The 20,572-nt window shown below is 38.4% G+C and overlaps 1 protein-coding gene across 3 annotated transcripts; it reads left to right on the forward strand.

The window, feature by feature from the left end:
• The first annotated feature begins 480 nt into the window (after window positions 1–480).
• LOC147138424 (uncharacterized) lies at window positions 481–18,275 on the forward strand. 3 transcript variants are annotated; one of them, XM_086048185.1, is made up of 54 exons: window positions 481–630; window positions 707–751; window positions 1,337–1,390; window positions 1,656–1,700; window positions 1,926–1,979; window positions 2,064–2,108; window positions 2,204–2,257; window positions 2,435–2,479; window positions 2,699–2,752; window positions 2,845–2,889; window positions 3,037–3,090; window positions 3,200–3,307; window positions 3,382–3,435; window positions 3,519–3,572; window positions 3,933–3,977; window positions 4,076–4,129; window positions 4,945–4,989; window positions 5,089–5,142; window positions 5,226–5,279; window positions 5,381–5,434; window positions 5,512–5,565; window positions 5,656–5,709; window positions 5,814–5,858; window positions 6,028–6,072; window positions 7,030–7,137; window positions 7,670–7,723; window positions 7,817–7,870; window positions 8,054–8,107; window positions 8,199–8,306; window positions 9,189–9,242; window positions 9,311–9,418; window positions 10,581–10,631; window positions 11,190–11,243; window positions 11,332–11,385; window positions 11,510–11,563; window positions 11,683–11,790; window positions 11,880–11,933; window positions 12,303–12,356; window positions 12,465–12,518; window positions 12,588–12,641; window positions 12,748–12,801; window positions 13,433–13,486; window positions 13,575–13,628; window positions 13,711–13,764; window positions 13,847–13,900; window positions 13,970–14,023; window positions 14,374–14,391; window positions 15,053–15,115; window positions 15,206–15,361; window positions 15,683–15,827; window positions 15,926–16,032; window positions 16,643–16,726; window positions 16,808–17,005; window positions 17,917–18,275. In XM_086048185.1, the coding sequence occupies exons 1-54, from the start codon at window positions 553–555 to the stop codon at window positions 18,067–18,069; spliced, it is 3,618 nt and encodes a 1,205-aa protein (XP_085904311.1). In that variant the 5' UTR covers window positions 481–552; the 3' UTR covers window positions 18,070–18,275. The 3 variants fall into 3 exon arrangements, 2 of the variants coding, with proteins under 2 accessions (XP_085904311.1, XP_085904312.1); XR_015089091.1 differs by lacking the exons at window positions 16,643–16,726; window positions 16,808–17,005; window positions 17,917–18,275 and having other exon boundaries at window positions 15,206–15,365; XM_086048186.1 differs by lacking the exons at window positions 481–630; window positions 707–751; window positions 1,337–1,390; ... (1 more) ...; window positions 1,926–1,979; window positions 2,064–2,108 and having other exon boundaries at window positions 2,202–2,257; window positions 2,845–2,881.
• The last annotated feature ends 2,297 nt before the right edge of the window (window positions 18,276–20,572 follow it).

Raw genomic sequence — 20,572 nt, forward strand, 5'->3', positions numbered from 1 at the left:
CCAAGGAAAAATCGTAGGTAACGCTTTACTTTCGATAAAGTAATCATTAAAATAAAATTGTATTATATTCACAACCTCTGTCATATTTCGTGCTTTGTACCTCAGGGTGTCCCCGGGCCACAGGGTATGCCAGGGCCACAGGGCCGACCAGGCAATGATGGTGCTCCTGGGGTGAATGCAGAACCAGGACCCCCAGGCTTGCCGGGAGAACAGGTACCTCTCCTGAACTATTAAATGAGATTATTATTGAGAAAATGGTCAATTCAGTATTATTTTACAGTTGTTTACTTTGTGAAGTTGAATATGAGATTTTTGTTTGAAATGTAGTCCTATTACGTTCTTGGCTCTTTAGGGACACCAAGGCTACAATGGAGATAAAGGCAGCAAGGGGGAGCTGGGTGAGTGGGTAAGAATGTCCTGAACTTCCAATGTTCAAAGAGTTCTAACAATAAGGATACACCTCCTGATTAACCAGAGAACTGTTACTTGTTCCTAAGAGATGTGTACGATCAGACAGCAAAAATGATGCATTTTATTGTATTTTGTTGATTAATGATGTGCTTTCATTGCCCTCAGGGTTATGAGGGGGAACCTGGACCACAAGGCAATAGAGGTGGAAAAGGAGACAAGGTTGAAGAGAATAGCCACTACACACTCATGTCTTGCAATGATCTGATTAATGTGATATTTTATTTATTGTAACCAGGGGAATAAAGGCGTCAGAGGTATCGTTGGGATTCCTGGTTATGTGGTAAGACAACTTTACTACTGAAATTTCTGACCGAACAGTTATGTGCTTAAAATACATATTGTGATTTTTTTTTTCTTTTTTAACATTTATGTTTACGTTTTACGAAAAGAGCTCCCAGCTGTCTCAATAACATGTCTGCAGTATGCTTTGGTCAAACTACCCAGAGAATCAATAATTATAGCACACTTTACACACCGTGTTTTTGTCTTGCTGAAATTAGTCGATTTTAGATGTTTTCTGGACTAGGGGATTGAGCTAGCAGGAGCAGAGCCCTAGTGTGGAGAAGTAAGCCAAGCATCCATAAAGCCAAAGAAGCATTTACAATCATGGAGGCAGAAGTTCATACACTGCACTGTGTATATGTGGCATATATTGGACACAAAACACAGAGACAGGTTTTTTTTTAAATAACCATCTTCTTCCTACTCCCTTTGAACATGTAAACTGCGCTGAAATAAGACATCTATAGATGATCTTTTCCTTTCTTTCAATTATTATTTGGATATCTTTGTTGTTTGTTTGTTGTTGTTTATAAGTTCAATAAATCAAATCAAATCTATGATCTGAACTGTCTTTTCTTTGAAGGGAGTAACAGGAGTTAGGGGTCCTCCAGGTTTCCCCGGAACATCAGGCCCACGGGTCAGTGCTGCTAGATAACTGGAACGTATTATGAGTGAAATTTTTCAAACATGTACAGCATGCAAAAGTGGTAAATTATGACCAATTATAGAGTTGACTGCTGTTTTTACTTTCTCTTTTGTTGCTTCCATTCGATGCTTTGGTTTGTTTGTATGTTTTTATGTTAGTTTAAAAAAATAATTTTCTCAGAAGTGGACTTATAATAACAGTTCATATATAAATATAATAATCATAAATTATTTGATATGCTTTGGAATTTTTCCAGGGACCGATTGGTGCGATTGGCTTTGGCGGACCACCAGGCCTACATGTACGTATAGTAAAACACTGGAATGAAGTTCTTCTTCTGCATTTAAAATCTGCTAAATAGGCCATCTGCCACTCCACAAAAAAAAAAAAAGAAATAAAAAAAGATAAAAGTCCAACAGGAGGAGGACTTTCGATCGTTATTTTGGTGATGAATTATTGGTCATTTTGGTTTGAGTTGTGAGGGTCCACTTTGTGTAAATAACTATGAGCTAATGTGACTTCTTAGGGCAAAATGGGTCCAAGAGGTGGAAAAGGCGTCCCAGGAGTAAAGGGACCTCCTGTAAGTTCACAACCAGAACTCTTAATATTAGTCACAATCATAAATCATTGGTAAGATAATAATGATTTGACTTTTTGTTTTCAGGGTCAACAAGGTGAAATTGGTCTTAGAGGAGCGGTTGGACCACAGGTGAGGAACTACAATAATGACTATATTTGTTATAAATAAATAATGACAAACAGCAAGACATGGTATTAACCTATAGCTTAATATTTTGCCTTTAGGGAGAGCCTGGTCACGTCGGAACAATTGGGTTTCCGGGAATACTTGGTCCTCAGGTAAACTAAGCTGTTGAACCTTACTTCCTTGACTTTGAACAAAATGGTCAAATTGTACAGGCAACATTTTAAGTAGCGAATCTATTTGAGGCGTCTTTATTTTAAGTACAGCCTTAGTATTTGCTTTTTTTTTGCCTGTGTATAAAAAAATAAAAAATACACATTTTGTTTTCCCAGGGAAACCCTGGACCTGTTGGACTTCCAGGTCCAAAGGGAGACACTGTGAGTATAGCAACCCAAAAGGTGACAATAAACTCATTCAATGCCATTGACGTATTTATTTGTCTTTTCACAGTACAATCATTCAATCCCAGGAATTTATTCATATTTATTTTTCAAATTTTTCAAACGTTAGGGTAAAAGAGGGTCTGAAAATGTCTGGCAGTGAATGAGTTAATTTCCAGTCACCATTTACATTATGAGCCACTGTGCCTTCATTAGGGTGGTCCGGGAGATGAAGGAGACATAGGGGAACCTGGACCCGATGGTCTTTATGTAAGATAACAAGACAACAATATACATAAACATTCATTCATTCATTTTGAGACACTTCAAACTCAATATGGTGTTCTCGTCATTTATTTCAGGGAGCCAATGGGAATCCAGGATTGCCTGGACCCTCAGGTGATCCCGTAAGATTATTTAAAGAAATTTCACTATTGACTAAAATGTTTACATTCATATGATTTTCATGTTCAATTACAATGTTTGTGTGTTTTGCTAAAAGGACAGCTCTTTTTTTGTCTCCTGCTTGTCTGTGTGTGTTGGGAATTATGCAGGGGGCTAAAGCCATTCGCAGTCAAAGGGGTGATCCAGGATTTAAGGGAGATGTGGTAGGTTCTTGTTTCAGATCAGATGGATTCCTGTTTTACTGTTCCAGCAATTCCTTAATTGACTGACAAGCTCGATAAAGATTCAACACCTCGTTCTGCTTTTGCGCAGGGGCCCCCAGGGCCTCCAGGTAAGCCGGGATATAAGGGACGTCGAGGCCCTATGGGACTAGAGGGACTTGGAGGGCCAACAGGACCGGGAGGACTTGCTGGACCCAGCGTGGGTATAAATTGACCGATAAAAGCGTGCATGCTCGAGTTAAAAACTCTAAAACAATCAGGTTTGACCTCCAGGGAATGGATGGTATCATGGGAGAGCAAGGCAAGCAAGGCAAAGATGGGCTGAAGGTCTGTTGAAGGAAGTTGTGCAACTCATGACTGCATGGACATGTTTTGCATGACCTCAATTAAGCTAATGTGTGTGTTTGTAGGGAGATAGGGGGCCTACAGGCATTCAGGGAACTGCTGGACCACGAGGAGACAAGGTTGGACAATGAATGAGTCCACTGAAATGTTGATCATGTTCATATAAAAAAACAGACTTGTTTTTATATTAGTATCATAATTATTTGACAGCAATGCCACTGGGGAAATTAGTTCAAACAATGCATGATAAATGGCTCGTCGTTCAGTTGATTGTAGTATTTAATAAGTAATTATGCAGTTGAATAATGCTGAATGCAAACAGCTCTGCTTTCAATAATTGTTTTGATTTGATACCTCCCTGTTTTGTTGCTGCTATAATTTATTATATTTTGCATTTCAATCATTTATGGCCACAAAATCAGAACAGTTTAACTGCTTTATAAATATGGTATAATAAATTACGGCAATGTTTCACAAAGGGTCGAGAGGGTCGCTCAGGATTTTCAGGAATGCCTGGCCCTTTTGTGAGTACAACACACTGTAGAGCATTATTTTTCTTAAGGTATTTGTTTATTGTCAAATATGAATTGTTATCAGTTGATTTGGTTCTGTTTTCTTGTAGGGACAGATGGGAAAATCTGGAGAACGAGGTCACGAAGGAGAACCTGGTATTAAGGTTCTTATGTGTCTAAACTTCTTATTCCAATCTCTTATGACACACTTGAAACATATATTTGTGACAATGCAATGCTTGTAACACAAAGAAAAAACATGCGTTAGGTTCAATATGCTAAATTGTCCATAAGTGTGCATACGAATCTGAATATTTTTTTGTCTGTAATACAGATAATATAGACTCTATGTGCCCTGCGATTGGCTAACAACTCTATGCTAATGACGGTTTTATTATTATTTCACACACACCAACATCACCACGCTTGTCCGGATTTATGTGAAACCGGTCTGTGGTGCGAAAAAGATTTGGAACCACTGTACTTTATTAAAAAATAGCGATTAGGTCATTGACCATCATATTAGTGTACAAAAAGCACACAAAAAAAATCGTTCAACACCTACTGGAAGCTGCGGTGCTGTGTTCTATTTTCTTGCAATCCTTCGTTTCCTCTTGAATAAAAATGGTTTCCTTACAAATAGCCACGTGTTGAGAATTAAATATAGGTGACCCTCATCCTCCTCCATTGGTGTTGCTTGTTCCCATTGATACATTCAGCCCAGCGTGCTTTTCGTAGTTTTTTTTGTGCAAGTACAGATAAAATAGATTGTATTTTGAATTACATAGTGATATTTTTCTGCATAATATTTAAAGCAGTGGTACATGATCATATAACATAAATGTAATTTAACATGATATAAATCATAATGGTTATTAATGCGTATGTATTAACAAAACCAATATAATATGGCATGACGGTTGGATGTGGGTTTTTTTTGTTTTTTTTTAATTAATGCATATGTAACCTTTCTGTCCAGGGATGGCCAGGAGTCCCAGCCACAAGTGGGCCAAAAGGCCTCAAGGTAATGCCGTTGACTATTGACAAGAGCTTCTGATTAGAATGAAGTCTTGAGTAGAAGTGAATTCTTCCTCTTGAGAAAATAATTTCTTTCCTATTTAAGGGTTTAAGAGGTTATTCAGGAGCTGGAGGACAAGATGGAATTGATGGAGCCATGGTAAACCCAGTTACAAATACTGTAGATTGCCCTAAACCTAACCCTAACGTTTAATAATCAATGACAAGATTTATTTCCATTAGGGACCTGTTGGTGCAAATGGAATAACCGGAGACACTGGACCTCCGGGTCCGAAAGTGAGTTTATTCTACTGAAATTAACACAAGTGTAGTAAACCATATAATAAATGTTGACAACTACAGTGGAAATAGTCTTCATCCATGCTAACATTTGACAGGGATTTTCAGGGAAGACAGGAGCAAATGGCATACAGGGACCTGTAGGGACGAATGTGAGTATTTTATATAGTAAAATACAATCTGCACATACGCCCCGACCATGTAATCATTCAACGCTTATTATTTCCAGGGAGAAGCTGGAAGTACAGGAATGAATGGAATACCTGGGAAAATGGGAAAGAAAGTGAGAAACTAGTACACCACTTGGGATATTGTATTTCAAACTGAGTTGAAGGGGAGACGATATTACATTCTGTTGAAAATATTGTTCTAGGGGACAAAAGGAAAACAAGGACCTCAGGGACGAGTAGGGATGGAAGGAGACAAGGTAATTCAAACCAAGTTCACTCTATTTAGATTTTATTTTGTTAGCATCATGATTGAGTTTACATTATGTTTCATTTCAATGCCTTTTTTTTCTTTCTTGTGAAGGGCAAGAGGGGTGATAAGGGGCCAAGAGGGAAACCTGGTCCCCCAGTAAGCATTTATATACTTTTACTTCCCATTTATTACCAGTGTAGTTTTACTATGTAAATTTTCCATTTATACTTTTTCAAGTTTATTTTTTTAAGTATCTTGCAATTACATCAAGTAAGCCATTATCTTTGCTGCACCTTCATTAACATCACGTCCCAATATCCTTCAGGGCAAGATGGGCATGGCAGGACCACGAGGACACACAGGACCTCCAGTATGATAATTACAATGATTCATTCATCTCATGTACTATCTGCGTTTTATAATCTACATTGCATTACGGAAATATTTATGAATGAGTTCTTGAGAAAGCTTAAGTCTCAAGTGACAAGGCTTGAACAAATACATTTGAGCCACTGAGAACTAGAGTGGACTAACTCCATTTTTGTCATTTTGTAATTTAAAGTTTTATGGCTGCCCCAATGGCTTTGACTAAACTTTTAGTGAAGCATTGGTCTAAGACAAGACCATATATCAGTCAAATCTATCAATAATTCATTAAAGACGATAAATAATATTCACTTATATTGAAATGCAGATGCACTGGTACCCGTAAAAAATAAAGTGCTGAGTGCAATAATGAATTCCTCTCTATATGTCCAAATTGGAACTAAACCTTTGGACCAGCATTTACATCTAGCACAAAGTGCAGTCTAAATGTGCACATGGGTGGAGTTTTCTTTCTTTTGGCATTTTTTGAGTTAGCGGGGCACAGTTAGAAATGGGCATTTGCGCCATTGTGGTAGTGAACATAGCCGACTTGATTCCTGGCCGATTGAAGCGGCTATCATCAGTCATACAGGTTGCTGTGTAACATCATTATTATTATTATCATTATTATTATTATTATTATTATTATTATTATTATTATTATCATTACAAAAACATGCACGGCAGGTTAACTGAACACTCTAAATTGTCCCTAGGTGTTATTGTGGGTGTAAATCGTTGTTTGTCTCTGTGTGCCCTGTGATTGGCTGGCAACAAGTTCAGGGTGTACCCTACCTACTGCCCAAAGACAGCTGGGCTAGGCTCCAGCACGCTCAACTCTTATGAGGATAATCGCATTGAATAATGGATGGATGGATGATAATAATAATAATAATAACAATAAAAATAATAGTGATGATAATAATAATAATACGTCTCTTAGATTTTCCTCTCTTATTAGGGTACACAGGGAAACATTGGACCATGGGGTGAGGTTGGACCACGAGGCCATCCAGGTGAACAGGGCTCGCGAGGAGCTGTTGGCCCCACTGGAATTATAGGTTATCATGTAAGTTTGTTTTTATACCCATTACATTATTATTTCAGTGAGCATTCGAAAAACTGGGCCTACATTTGCTTTGAATGTTTCAAATATATTTTGTAATTTTTTTATTAAAACCAATGGTTCACTGCACTATACCTGTAGCATCATTTGTTAAATGTGTACTATGTATTGCAGGGGTCCCCAAGTCCGGTCCTGGAGAGGCCCCAGTATGTTTTAGATGTGTCCTTCCTCCAACACACCTGATTGAAATGATGAGCTCATCAGCACGTTTTGCAGAAGCCTGATAACGATCCACATATTTGAATCAGGTGTGTTGGTGGAAGACATCTAAAACAGGCTAGATAGGGGCTCTCCAGGACCAGACTTGGACACCAGTGGTGTATTGAATAATGACCTCATAATCAAAATATACGTTTAAAAAAATGCCAGAAAAATGTCAGATAAAAAGTTCATTATTAGAAGTATTTCAGTTCAAATAAACAGTTAAATTATAGGAAAGTGGAAGCATAGTAATGTTCTATACTTTGATGTCAAGGGTAAAGATGGACCTCAAGGATCAATTGGCCCACCTGGAGTCAAAGGTGGAAAGGTAAATTTTTTCTGCTTAATGTGCTGATAGGTTATTACGGTAAATACATACTATTTGTGGTGTATTAATTGTGATGTTATTATATTTCTTTAGGGAGCTAAAGGGGTTGTCGGAGAGGAAGGACCTGCTGGTCTCGATGGTGAGGAGGTAGATAGATTAAGACTGCGTTGTTTTCAGTAGTGACTAATAATTATCCTCTCTCCCTCTTTAATGCAAACGATACTAACTTTTATGTAGTTCCAGTTCATAAGCTTTAGTTGACAGTATAGGTTAGAGTTGGCCTGTACCTTTGTCAAACAAATTCGTCTTCAATCTGAACCTTAATTTTAGGGTCCACTTGGACATAGAGGGGTTGAGGGATCACCTGGACAAAACGGCACATCAGTGAGTTCATGCACTGTAAATAAATGTGTGAAGATAAATCTTATACGTGCGCACACACAACAAGTATTTTGAATGATGACATTTATTTTAGGGTGATAAAGGAAACAAAGGCCCCCCTGGTCAGAGAGGTCCAAAGGGAGCTGCAGGTGACCACGGTGTCCGAGGTCCCGAAGGAGTAAAGGGTCGTCCAGGAAAACAGGTTATTAAAACACATCTCAAACGTTCCATGTTTTTTTGTGGGATTTTAAATGTTCTCACTGGTGTTTTATGCGAAAATAAATGTAGTGTCCACATCAATGTAGTGCAGAATTGTTAATGTATTCATGTTTTTTTTTCATAGCAATAGCAATACAATAGTCTTAAATTAGGAAAATTCCAATTTTAAAGTATCAGCACACAATAATACGATGGTAAGAGTATTGAGGTGGAAAAAAAAATACTATTTACATTCTCGACACCGATGGGATGGATTGGAACCATGTGGGCCAGCCTGAAATAATGACGGCATGCTAACCGACGGAATGACGTTCCCACAATTGCCACCACACATACAATACATAAGTGAATGTGATCAGAAACAAGAATCGTTAGCATCACTACTACTACTATGTTATAGTAAACGAAACAGTACATGTTAACATAGAGCAATGGCGTCGCTGTATTATAATCCTTGAGGTAAAGGATATTTGAACACAAACTGTGGAGCAACATACGTAGACAGACATTAACAATTCATACAAGCATTTATTTTTGGTCCTCTGTGAAGGAAAGTTAATATTACTGCAGCTTACTGAGGAGCTGATGACCGTCTCCATGTACAGTATATCCATATGTCTGAACTGCCCCCAGGTGGCCGAGGCACACATTCCAAAAGGAGTCCTAGTTATTTTACATTTGCACAGCCACTTCTGTCGCCAGGAGAAATTAACGGGGCTCAATCATAACTCGGATCAACATTGAACTATATTGTGGAAAAAAGAAAAGCAGAACCAACTGCTGTACCAATGGGCACTGCCCCACCTGTAACTAATGTAGTGTCGCCACTGGTTCGCTCTGCTGTCTTTGGTCTCCCATCTCACAGGGGCATACTGGAGCACAGGGGGACAGAGGCAAACAGGGATCTCCAGGACTCAAGGTTAGTGCAAAGTTTGCATGTTTGGGTAACTTGAGATTATGATGTTTGTAATGAGAGTGCTTTTCCAGGGTCTGCCAGGCCAAAGGGGTCTCCAAGGTATGCTTGGACAGTTTGGACCAGGGGGAGACACTGGAAAACCTGGAAGCAAAGGGCAGAAGGGTCTTCAGGGACACACAGTTAGTATTGTGTTGTTATTGTCACATTATTAATAGTGTTCCAATACTGTTTCACAATACTTTGTCCTTTAAAGGGGAAGTCAACCCAAACATATGTTTTTCAAGAATATGTTCTATGCAAGCCCACTACAAAGCATTCAGACCTGACGGCTGACCTGTTTTTTAAAGCTGAGCCGTGATTGGTTGTTACCTGAGCCCTGAGCAGTTGTGATGTCATTTTCAGTCGACAGAAGTGCAGAGCTGGGCACATGACCCATTTTTGCCGGTCCGGCCGTGACCCTCCACCCTTGACCTGGGTACCCTTCCGGCCGCGACCCTCCGGCCATATTCATAAACATTGTCGACCCCGCCCCGTTCCTCACCCCTGACCCCCCCACAAAAAGCGTGCATGATTGACGTCGCCACGGGAGAGATGCTAACGGCAGAGGCTTTTTAAAGATCATTAGCTGGCAATTCGAAAACCACTGTGGACACGCACCAAATGTGCCAGTAGTACTTACCCAACTGCGTGTGCTTACTTGCATTGCAAGATTTGTCGTATTGTATGTATAATTATTTGGGTCCAACAGACGGCCAGAAGTCGCAGTCAACAAGTCACTTATTTTCCACATTTCCCCACCTTCACACTTCCCGGCCTTCAAAATAAAAGCATACCAGCAAACCACTATACACAGCAGGTTTGCTACGGCGTATTTCCGGAAGTAGGGAAGACGAGAAAGAAGAAGTGCATGAATTCCACCTTGATGTGTCGGCGTCATCCTTGAGTGAGGGGTAGATTTTGCTGCTTAACTCATACTCAACAAACACAATATTATTCAGAATGTCGTATTTCAACTCGTGGACCTGCTGGGAACATATTGTTGAAAAAAATTTATTTCCCTTTAACAGAGAGAAAATTCAGCAAAAATCAGTGCTCATTGTCGATTTAGGACTACTTTGCACATGCATGAATCACTTTTTGTATAATTTTCTACTAAATATTCACATATAATATACAATAAAATACAATATACAATATTCATATGCTAAAGCAGTATGGATGAAAAGCAGTAGTGAAGGTCTGTGACATTTGAAGCCTTATGCAAAGCTTCGTCAAAAACACTAACATAAATGACGTGACCTGGATTACTTTTTCGACTTCAAATATATATTCTCTTTTCAGGGCTCTCCTGGTCGCATCGGACTCCCTGGCCTTATCGGTCCATCAACACCAGTAAGGCTTAGATAAGTTTTAATGTTTCACTGTGTTGACTGCCAAGAACTGAATGGCATTTTAGCTTTTTTTTCTTTTTTTTTTGCTGGTTTTGGATCATCGACTATCAGCTGAGTTTGACATCATGGTCGATGTTGAACAATCGTACACTGTTCCTCACACATAAGTTTCTCAAGTTCAAATATACAAATGCGAACTGGAAGCATTTTTTTTTTTGAGGCACATTAACATCACATGTGTTCCCATGCAATGTCCATCAAGTATTCATACAGTTAGCAATGTATTTTTCCTGAGAAAAAGTTAAGGTCCCGTATTTCCTGAGACATTCAAGTGCCTGGGGATGTTTATTTGCTCACCTGCAGTCTCTACCATTTTTTACTAATACTTTTTTGACTTTAGTAAGTACTAATTAAAATGCACATTACAATAATGCACATTATTAACATTATTATAGATAAATACAGCAGTACACAATTGTAAATGTTTATTTATTGATTTATTTTGGGCCATAAATATTACATATAATATTATAAATATTATATTATTATTATTTGTTAGGGTTTTCCAGGCAAATGGGGACCTGATGGCAGTGCTGGGAATACTGGACCAAAGGTGAAATCCAACATTTTTTGCAAAATACTGTGTGTATGATCAAATGGTGTCTGATTCCATTTGTTTTGAATGTTTTAATTCTAATCAGGGCATGAGTGGAAAGCAGGGTGAACTTGGTCCTCCAGGCGTTAAAGGAGACATGGTGAGGTTTCAATATGTGACGCACAGCACTATGGACAAGCAGACTTTACTTATTGATTATCTACTTACTATGACCACAGTGACACACTTGTGCTTTTTTGTAAACAACCTTGTGAATTACACAGGGAATAAAAGGTGAAAAAGGAGCAAAAGGAGAGCCTGGAACTCAAGGCACAATGGTGAGAAATTTGATGCATCAAAAGATTCTTGTTTGTATTCGGGATTTTCACATAATATATGAATTGAGAGTCAGACTATACATACATACAAAGAGCACAACTGTTTATTTTTGTTTCAGGGTAAAATGGGTAGGATTGGCTTTATTGGCCATTCTGGTTCTGAAGGTCGGCCTGGGCCTTCTGGACCTCCTGGTCCTCCTGGACATAAAGGAATTCATGGAGCAACTGTAAGAAAATGACAATGCTAGTATTACTGAATATTGAACTGAATTGTTTAAATGTTGTGTGCCATAATGTGGATGTTTTCTTTCTAAAGGGTTTATCAGGTCATCTTGGTAATAAAGGGAACAAAGGAGCACCGGGAAAAACTGTGAGTCAGACAGCATACTAATCGAGAAAACATTTTAAAAATTAAATGATGAGAAATTGTAAAGAAAAAAATGTGAATTTTCTCCATACGATTGTATTTTATTATATCTTCGAAAACCAGCCAATCTTGCAAATGTAAACTAATAATCATAACTCCTGAAGTAAAAATTAGCCACAACATTAACAGTAATTGTATTGTTTGTCCTGTTTTTATTAATACATCAAGAAATGATCTGTCCCTGATTTCTTCCTTGAAACTCTATAAAAAATTTTAAAAAATGAAAATGGAAGCCGGGTGAAAGAATGGAGAAGAAATCTGCCCATGTTCTGCTGCACTTGATTGTGTCATCTAATGAGATGTCTTTACTAGGGAGCTAAAGGCCCGCCAGGTGACCGAGGACCTGTGGGGCGACGTGGAATACCTGCAAGTATCCCCATTGATACATGACAGTAAATGCAATACATACAAATATTATGCACAAATCAAAGCAAATAAACAGATTTGCACTGCTGGTGACTGTCTTATCTTCAGGGTTTGGATGGTTTGGACGGATTACACGGGGTTCAGGGTAATGAAGGTTATCCGGTAAGAAAATGATGTCATTCTATACAATTTCATATTCAAACATTTCCCTAAAACTCACTATCTCTAAAGGGAAATGCTGGCCACACAGGAGCAACTGGACCACCGGGCAGGCCTGGTAAACAGGTAAAATATAGTAATGACTATAATAGCATTACTTATTACCTTTTTTGTGGTGAGGGGGGCTAACAGTTTTTTGTGAATAGTAAAAAATGCATTTTTCATATCTTAGGGATCACCTGGACCAGCTGGTCTTAGAGGAAACACTGGAAAACAAGGCATTAAGGTAATTAGAAATAAAACTGTGGAGTTTGTAGATAGAATTAAATGGGGCATAACAGAAATTAGATTAATTTCATCATGCAGGAATCATGCAGATTACCTTTTTTGAGTCTTTATGCATTTTAAACTTAAAGCTATATAAAATTATGTATCTAGCCGATACAGCAACTTAGAAAAAACGGAATAGAATAGAATAATTTCTTTTTCGTTCTGATAACATTACATGTTTGCACAGCAACTTGTTGCAATGCAGAGTTCATAGTCATAGTTGGAACTGCCCCAGACATTAATAACAGAAAAAACAGTAACTCGCACATGGAAAGAATTTAAAAAACAGACAAAATAAAAAGAACATCTCAGCTCTGGCCTTCCTACGTCGTGTTTGCATGTTCTCGTGTTTACGTGTGTTTGCATTCCTTCCACATTCCAAAAACATGCATATTGGGTTCATTTAAAACAAAAATGATTGGAAAAATTGAATGGCAACTCATCCAGGGTGTACCCCGCCTCTTGCCTCAGGTCATCTGGGATAGACTCCAGCTCACCTGTGACCTTGATGGGGACAGGCGCAAAACCAAATGAATGGATGGATACTCCCACCATATATTTGATACTGTGTTCACTTCATCTTTTAGGGTGAAACTGGACCAGCAGGAGAAAGAGGACCTCCTGCACCCATGGGGCCAAAGGTACAGGAGTTATTTTAGACTGTAATGTTGACGTCAGTATTACCATAACATAGTACATGGTCTTTACAAAAACCTGTTTTTGATCCAGGGTATCCCTGGACTGACAGGAGAAAAGGGTGATACAGGAATAAGAGGTCCCCAGGTAGATTTATCCAACCAAGCTATATTTTGTTGTCAAAAGGGTCATTTTCAGCCACTTCCATCCATTTTATGCTCACTTACAGGGGTTCCAGGGTGAAAGAGGGTTACAGGGTCCAGTTGGTCCAGCAGGGATAAAGGTGGTCCAAATAATTTTAAGCATAACATCAACTTTTCGCTTGAATAACATAATGATGTTGACCTGATCCGTCATCATTTTAGGGGGATTTTGGTCTGCAAGGTGCAAAAGGTGTGACAGGGCATAGAGGAAAGCAGGTACATTTTTATTCCATTTTAGTTCACGTTAGTTTTCTATGAAGTGACTCATGATCTGTTTGTTCACAGGGGGATACTGGACCTCGTGGTCCACCTGGACAAAAAGGGCCCCCTGGACACTCTGTAGGTTTTGTTTCAAAGGATTTCTCGGTTCCACTTTACAATAAGGGTGCCCTTAATTACAACAAGATAAAAGACTAAAAACTACCAGGAAATATTTCAGAATTTGCAAAAACAATAATAAACAGTTTGAAAGAAACAAGTGTTTTCTAACTACCAGTTTAGGCAAGTTTATTCAACTTTATAACTGTTTTGAAGGGAGCCTTGTTTTTATTTGTTTACATTTAAAGAAATCAGTTACTAACCAGAGTCTGAGCCTTTAATTAAGGTACCCTTATTTTAAAGTGCTTTTTTTTCTGTTGGAAGGACCGACTTGAAATATTTGTATTTATTTCTGTCCTGCCTTTCTGCAGGGCCAGATTGGAAAGAAGGTGAGGCGTTATGTCTAAAAATGTTGTTATAATTTTTAGTTGAGGGTCATAGCAAAACTATATTTCTGTTATATGAATTTGTTTGGCTTAATCAATGCAACGTCACATTAGCGGTTGTGATCAATCTTGCTAATATAAAGTGGGCAGTCAGTAAAAATACCCATCATTTCAGATGATCTGTTTAATTTTGTTTGTTTGATTTTTCTGTGGCGGCACGGTGGTCGACTGGTTAGCATGTCCGCCTCACAGTTCAGAGGTCGTGGGTTCGATCCCGGCTCCGGCCTCCCTGTGTGGAGTTTGCATGTTCTCCCCGTGCCTGCGTGGGTTTTCTCCGGGTACTCCGGTTTCCTCCCACACTCCGAAAACATGCATGGTAGATTGATTGGACACTCTAAATTGCCCCTAGGTGTGCCTGTGAGTGCAAATGTTTGTTTGTCTCTGTGTGACCTGCGATTGGCTGGCAACCAATTCAGGGTGTCCCCCGCTTACTGCCCGACGACAGCTGGGATAGGCTCCAGCACGCCTGCGACCCGTGTGGAGGATAAGCGCTATTGATAATCGATGGAAAAATTTTCTATTTGATTAAATGTATTACTTTGTTTGATTTTCTCTCTAGTTTTGCCCCCTGCATAATGATTAACTGCCTTTTGGCCCTTTCCAGGGAATGAAAGGTATCCAAGGCACCAGTGGAGCTAAGGGACTTAAGGGCAAGCAAGGGCACCCAGTAAGACTTTAAGACAAAGCAAATTATATATGAGGAGCTATGAATGGCATTTTTCAAATTTGAGAGATTTTACTGTGATTTCCTCCACAGGGAAAAGCAGGTTTACCAGGCAAAAGTAGATCTCATTCCAAATCTGAGGGTAGACCATCTGAAAGAGTAGAAGCCTTAACAAAATTCAGCAAAGAATTTAAGTCTGAAGCGAGACACGAGTCAACACTCCTGAAGATACAGGAAGGACAACAAAAAGTAGGTACAAGAATTTTTTTTCACCTATATATTTTATTTGCATATTATGTGATACTATAATACCAGATTGCAGTGGAGTACAGCAGTGGTCATAGACCACATGACTAAGGCCAAGACAGACAGGGACTCTTAAACAGGGCAGCAAAGCGCTGAGGAGGAGCTTTTCTCATTTATTAGATTTTTTTAGTTAGACCCTGACTACATATACAAGTAGTGCTACTCAAATATTACACCTGGAGCTACGCCACCCCTTGCCCTTCCTCACGTTCATCATCATCTTCAACCTCATCTGACTTGACTAAATAATGGATTCCTATGTAGGAGCCGAGTCCAGTGAAGCCTGACACAAAAGTCTATCTAGATGATGAGGGAGATGATGAATCTTTCACATGGCCCCAAGGCACAAAAGACGACCCTGGCACCTCTTGCTATGAGCTAGGTCTCATACACCCACATTTCAATGATGGTGAGGGCTCAAGCATGCAGGCTTTTAATCATATTGCATGCCTGCGCGTTGGACTGCTAGTAAGTGAAGGGCAAACTTTCAAATCCGTTATCTTTCAGGTTACTTTTACATGGACCCCAACCAAGGCTGTCCCTATGACGCTTTGAGAGTGTTTTGTAACTTCACAGCAGGAGGAAGCACCTGCATTGACCCGTTGCACTCGCAGGTAAGATTTTCATTATGGCACTAACTCCTGGAGAAGGTGTTTATCCCTCAGGATCCAGGATATACCTCAGAATTACTTCAATTATGGGTTGTGGTTCTGCTCTGGCCCAGTCTGCTAGGTCCATGAAGGGATGATCAACCCGCTCAGCACCTTTGGAATAAACTAGAACCAAGATTGTGATAGTCAGGCTCTTTCGTCATTGGGCAAAAATTCCCAGATGCATTTAAATATATCATAAAGGATTAGTGGAACCAGTTGTAGCTGCAAAGGGGAAACAAGTTCTATATTTTCTTCCATTTTCACTTCATGTAGTTGGCATAGCACGGTAGGATAGCTTTAAGTTCAGGGTTTGAATCTCTTCCCCCTACTTTCCAAAAACAATGCACATTATGCGAATTGAAGACTCTAAATTGTGGTGGTGTAAATATGAGAGTCAAAGAGTGATTGTCTACATATTGTATGACCTGGCAACCAGTCGGAACTCTGACTTAAAAGTTCAGTCCAAATCTATTTGCCTGAGGATGGAAGTTTCTGACATTTCAGGCTAGACCATGTAAAAAAAAATGCCGCATTATAGAAAAATGTCTATAATATATGTTTTACTGTTAAGATAACATTCAGGTGGAATTTAGAAAAGCGTCAATCAAGAACATCACCAATCCAGTGGTTTAGCCAGCAACGTGGCGGCGACAAGGTAAAGCTGGCCTTTGTGGACTGAAAAAGAAAATTGAGCATCAATCCCAGAGTTAATTTGAATCTGTTGAATGCTCCATAGTTTGATTACCTTGGCGTGGATGTCGTTCAGCTGAGGTTTCTACGATTACACAGCCACACATCTTTCCAGCGTATGACACTCAGATGGACATCCAACAACTCTGCCATGGGTGGCACGAGCAACTTTGTCCACTTACTTGGTGACTCCAGCAAAGACATCCATTCAACCCACACCACAGTGTCCACACAAGGACGTGAGGTATTGATTTCTTCCCGATAGTTATCACTCAGGGCTGTCAAATATATGAAATATTTAAGGAATCGATTATTCTGTCCATGACACTAGTCAAAAAATGTTGACTAAACTTTTTAATCAGAGATGCAATAAACTTTTCTAGGTTAATTTGTACGCTGTTTCCGAATCTGCTTATTTTTTCTCTCAGGTCTTCATAATAATAGTTATAATATACTATCAATAATATGATATGAAATATAGTAATATATTTGGTAATATTTATTAATTGTGGGTTGAGTTCAGCAACAGGTGAATTTTTTTTTTCTGAAAAAATCATAGCTATAAATTACAGCACATGGTAAGATCCATATTGCGCGAGCTTTTATAGGTCAAATTTAAAACAAAAAATTCCAACTTTTAAAAAGAAATCTCTGTCAAAAATATGTTTTAGGTACACATAAAGCCACCTCTGAATAAAAGTTGCTGTTGACCAGTGTTATTCTATCGATTAATCGATTAATTGGATAAAAAAATCTTGATTACTGTTTATCAACCAATTATCGTTGATAATTTGGTGTTGTTTACAGATTTTTTTTAACTAAACAATTAAGCAATATCACACAAGATGAATGGATACACTCACCAACTTTTTGAAACAGATTCAGTTGGAGGTTTGGTCATTGTTTTCCAAAGTAAAAGAAGATGTTTGAAAATGTCTGCTTTTGGTTAAAGAAGATAATTTGTCTACTTTCATAAAGGACTACAAATATTAAAGAATAATAACTGTTGAGAGAATTTACAATTTAAAGTTAAACAATGTCATACGATTGTTAAAATAGCTGTTAATTAATTTGATCATCAATTACTTGTTGATTAATTTTGACACTTAAAACAAACTGTATTCATGTTTCATGCTCTCTCATGTCTGCTTGCAGGTGGAGTTGGTTGTGAAGGTTTGGGGTAGCACAGAGCTACATCGAGGTGATATGGAGTTACTTCCAATCAGAGATCTGGGGATCGAGATGGCATCACATTGGGCGCTCATCCCTGAGATCAGTGCTGACTTGGGGCCTCTTTGCTTCTTGTGACCAATCACCGTGTGTGTTTAATAAAACACCTGTAAATAACTATAGTAGGAATGTATGGAGTCTTGACTATGTACATTAGCGCTGCTTACTTACTTTGTGTATATTTATTGAAATAACATTGATAGAAGTGGATATATTAGAGCTCTTACAAAATGTTCACAGCATAAGTTCGTTTGCGTGTATGTATTTTTTATATGGAATTTCAAAATGAAATGACTCATGAAACACCATAATAAAATCAAGTCACAGATTTATATTATTTGAACTGAATTACTCTGAGGCATTATCACTCATTGAGCATGTTTGAGAGGAGGATGAGTTTTCAACATAAATAAAACACACACACACACACACACACACATATATATATATATATATATATATATATATATATATATATATATATATATATATATATGTATATATACTTATTCTTTTTTTTTTTTTTTATTCCCTGAAAGGGGGGTAGTAGAAATACAGTAAGTACCCAAAAGTACATGTTCATATGATTTTCGATGCATAAAACAGTATTCAGGCAGCTGTGCAGCCCTTCATTCACACGGGGTCCCAGGATTTTACAATGGAGTTAATATTTGACCACTGTGAGGTAAAAATCCGTGGAGAGATATGCTCATTATTTTACAGTAATTTGGCAAACAACATCGTGATCATCACCGGCCAGTGAAAAGCCACTGGAGAAGTTTTGACAGAAAATAGCTAACACAGATGCTCATAGTTTTCAGAAAAGTGCTCTTTTGTCATTGTAGCTAATCATGTTTGACATGCTTCAATCATGAGACCTTTCTTGAGAGTGCAATGCTTCTTTTCAAACGTCATTCCAATTTGTCTCAAAGTTTATGACAGGAACTGAAATATGCTCTTGTAGCCGGCCTTTAAAGAAACACTGAACATTTACAGGATTTGAAAAAAAATAAAATGAAAAATGTTTACATGTGCCATGATTGACTCGGTAGTAGTCCAACTGTTGTAAATTTTTAAGAAATGCATAATCTGTCTCCTTCACGGAGATGTGAATTTATGTGAGCAAATTCCATAGAGGATCTCATGCACACGAAACGTCTCAACTTCTATTTGGAAGCATAATCATCACGAGCCGTTAAGAGGAGTTGTACGAGCATTTAAGGGAAAGGGAAATAATGAGATGAGTTGTACTAAAATTCCATTTACTAGTAAAATGAAGTCAGCCTAAAAGTCATCTAGGCTTCAGCTCTCCTGCGATCCTAAGTGAGACAAAGACTATAATATACAGTATGTATGAATAGATTGTGAAACAACTGATGCACTGGGGGCATGCAGATGGTGGGGCAAATGGGGTGGTGGCCTTGGGAACCCATGAGTGGGAACACCCCGATTGTGTATTTAGGTGTGTGGAAGGGGCATCCGGTTGGGATTGAGGGGCATCAACTTGGGAAAACTCCCATCTGCCGCATGCATTTCGCACACTGTTTCAAATTAAGACAACAAAGTTAGATAAGATAAGATAAGATAAGAAGATAAGAATGCCTTTATTGATCCCACAGTGGGGAAATTTTCATTGTTACAGTAGCAAAGATATAGGTCACACAGGGGCGGCGGCATAATGTGGCCATTAATGTATAACATTGACGGCAAACATTTAGAATCAAACCTATGTAGATATACGCAGTAACATGTGTATATACACATGTGTATACACACCAACCTACATCTACATAAAAAATATGAGGAACACTCATTTCGGCCTGTACATAGTACAGAGGAAAAAATACTCTAAGTGACAGTGCTGCAGTGCTGTAGTGAAATGTAAGGAAGGAAGGAGAAATTTCATTTAAGATCATTCATAGGTGTTACCCCTCTAATCATCATATTGTTAGAAGGTTTAAAGAAGACATTGATGTGAAATGCTCGTTCTGTTCTGTGGATGCTGAAACGGTGACTCATTTATTTTGACTATGCCCTTTTGTCCAAAGGTTTTGGATTGATATCTGTTTTTTTTTTATTGCTAACAATATTGATAAAGAATTTCAGCTGTTTTGGAAGGATGTTCTGCTTGGTGTCTATGACTTTAAAAGAAATAAGGCAAAGCCCAATTAACAGCTCTAGCTGTTATTAAATGCGCTATATAAATACAATTGTATTGTATTGTATTGTATAAAGTTTTATCTTAACCAAAAGGATATCAAAACCTTGAATATCTGTAAACATTTTATTATTTTTTGTAAACTCTGATTCCCCCTGGCATATTGTTTTGCTTTGTTTTGTTTTGTTTTGTTTTTGTTGTTGTTTTTTATTTAGTTGTTGAAGATCTGTGTTTTGTTCATTCATTGCACTGTTACAGCTGGTTGTAATAACTACTACTTGTAGAATGTGCAATTGTACGGAAAAAATACCAGCCTAAAAAAAGTACAATCACAAAAATACGTTGCTTCATTGCTTTAAAAAAATGCCGCGGCCCCTGATGACGTATAAGGAGGAGAGACGTTCGGCCAATGGGCGTCGAGCT

Source organism: Filicampus tigris, chromosome 12 (assembly GCF_054856515.1).
Source record: "Filicampus tigris isolate MCC_2025a chromosome 12, RoL_Ftig_1.0, whole genome shotgun sequence".
In the NCBI taxonomy this organism is placed as follows: domain Eukaryota; kingdom Metazoa; phylum Chordata; class Actinopteri; order Syngnathiformes; family Syngnathidae; genus Filicampus; species Filicampus tigris.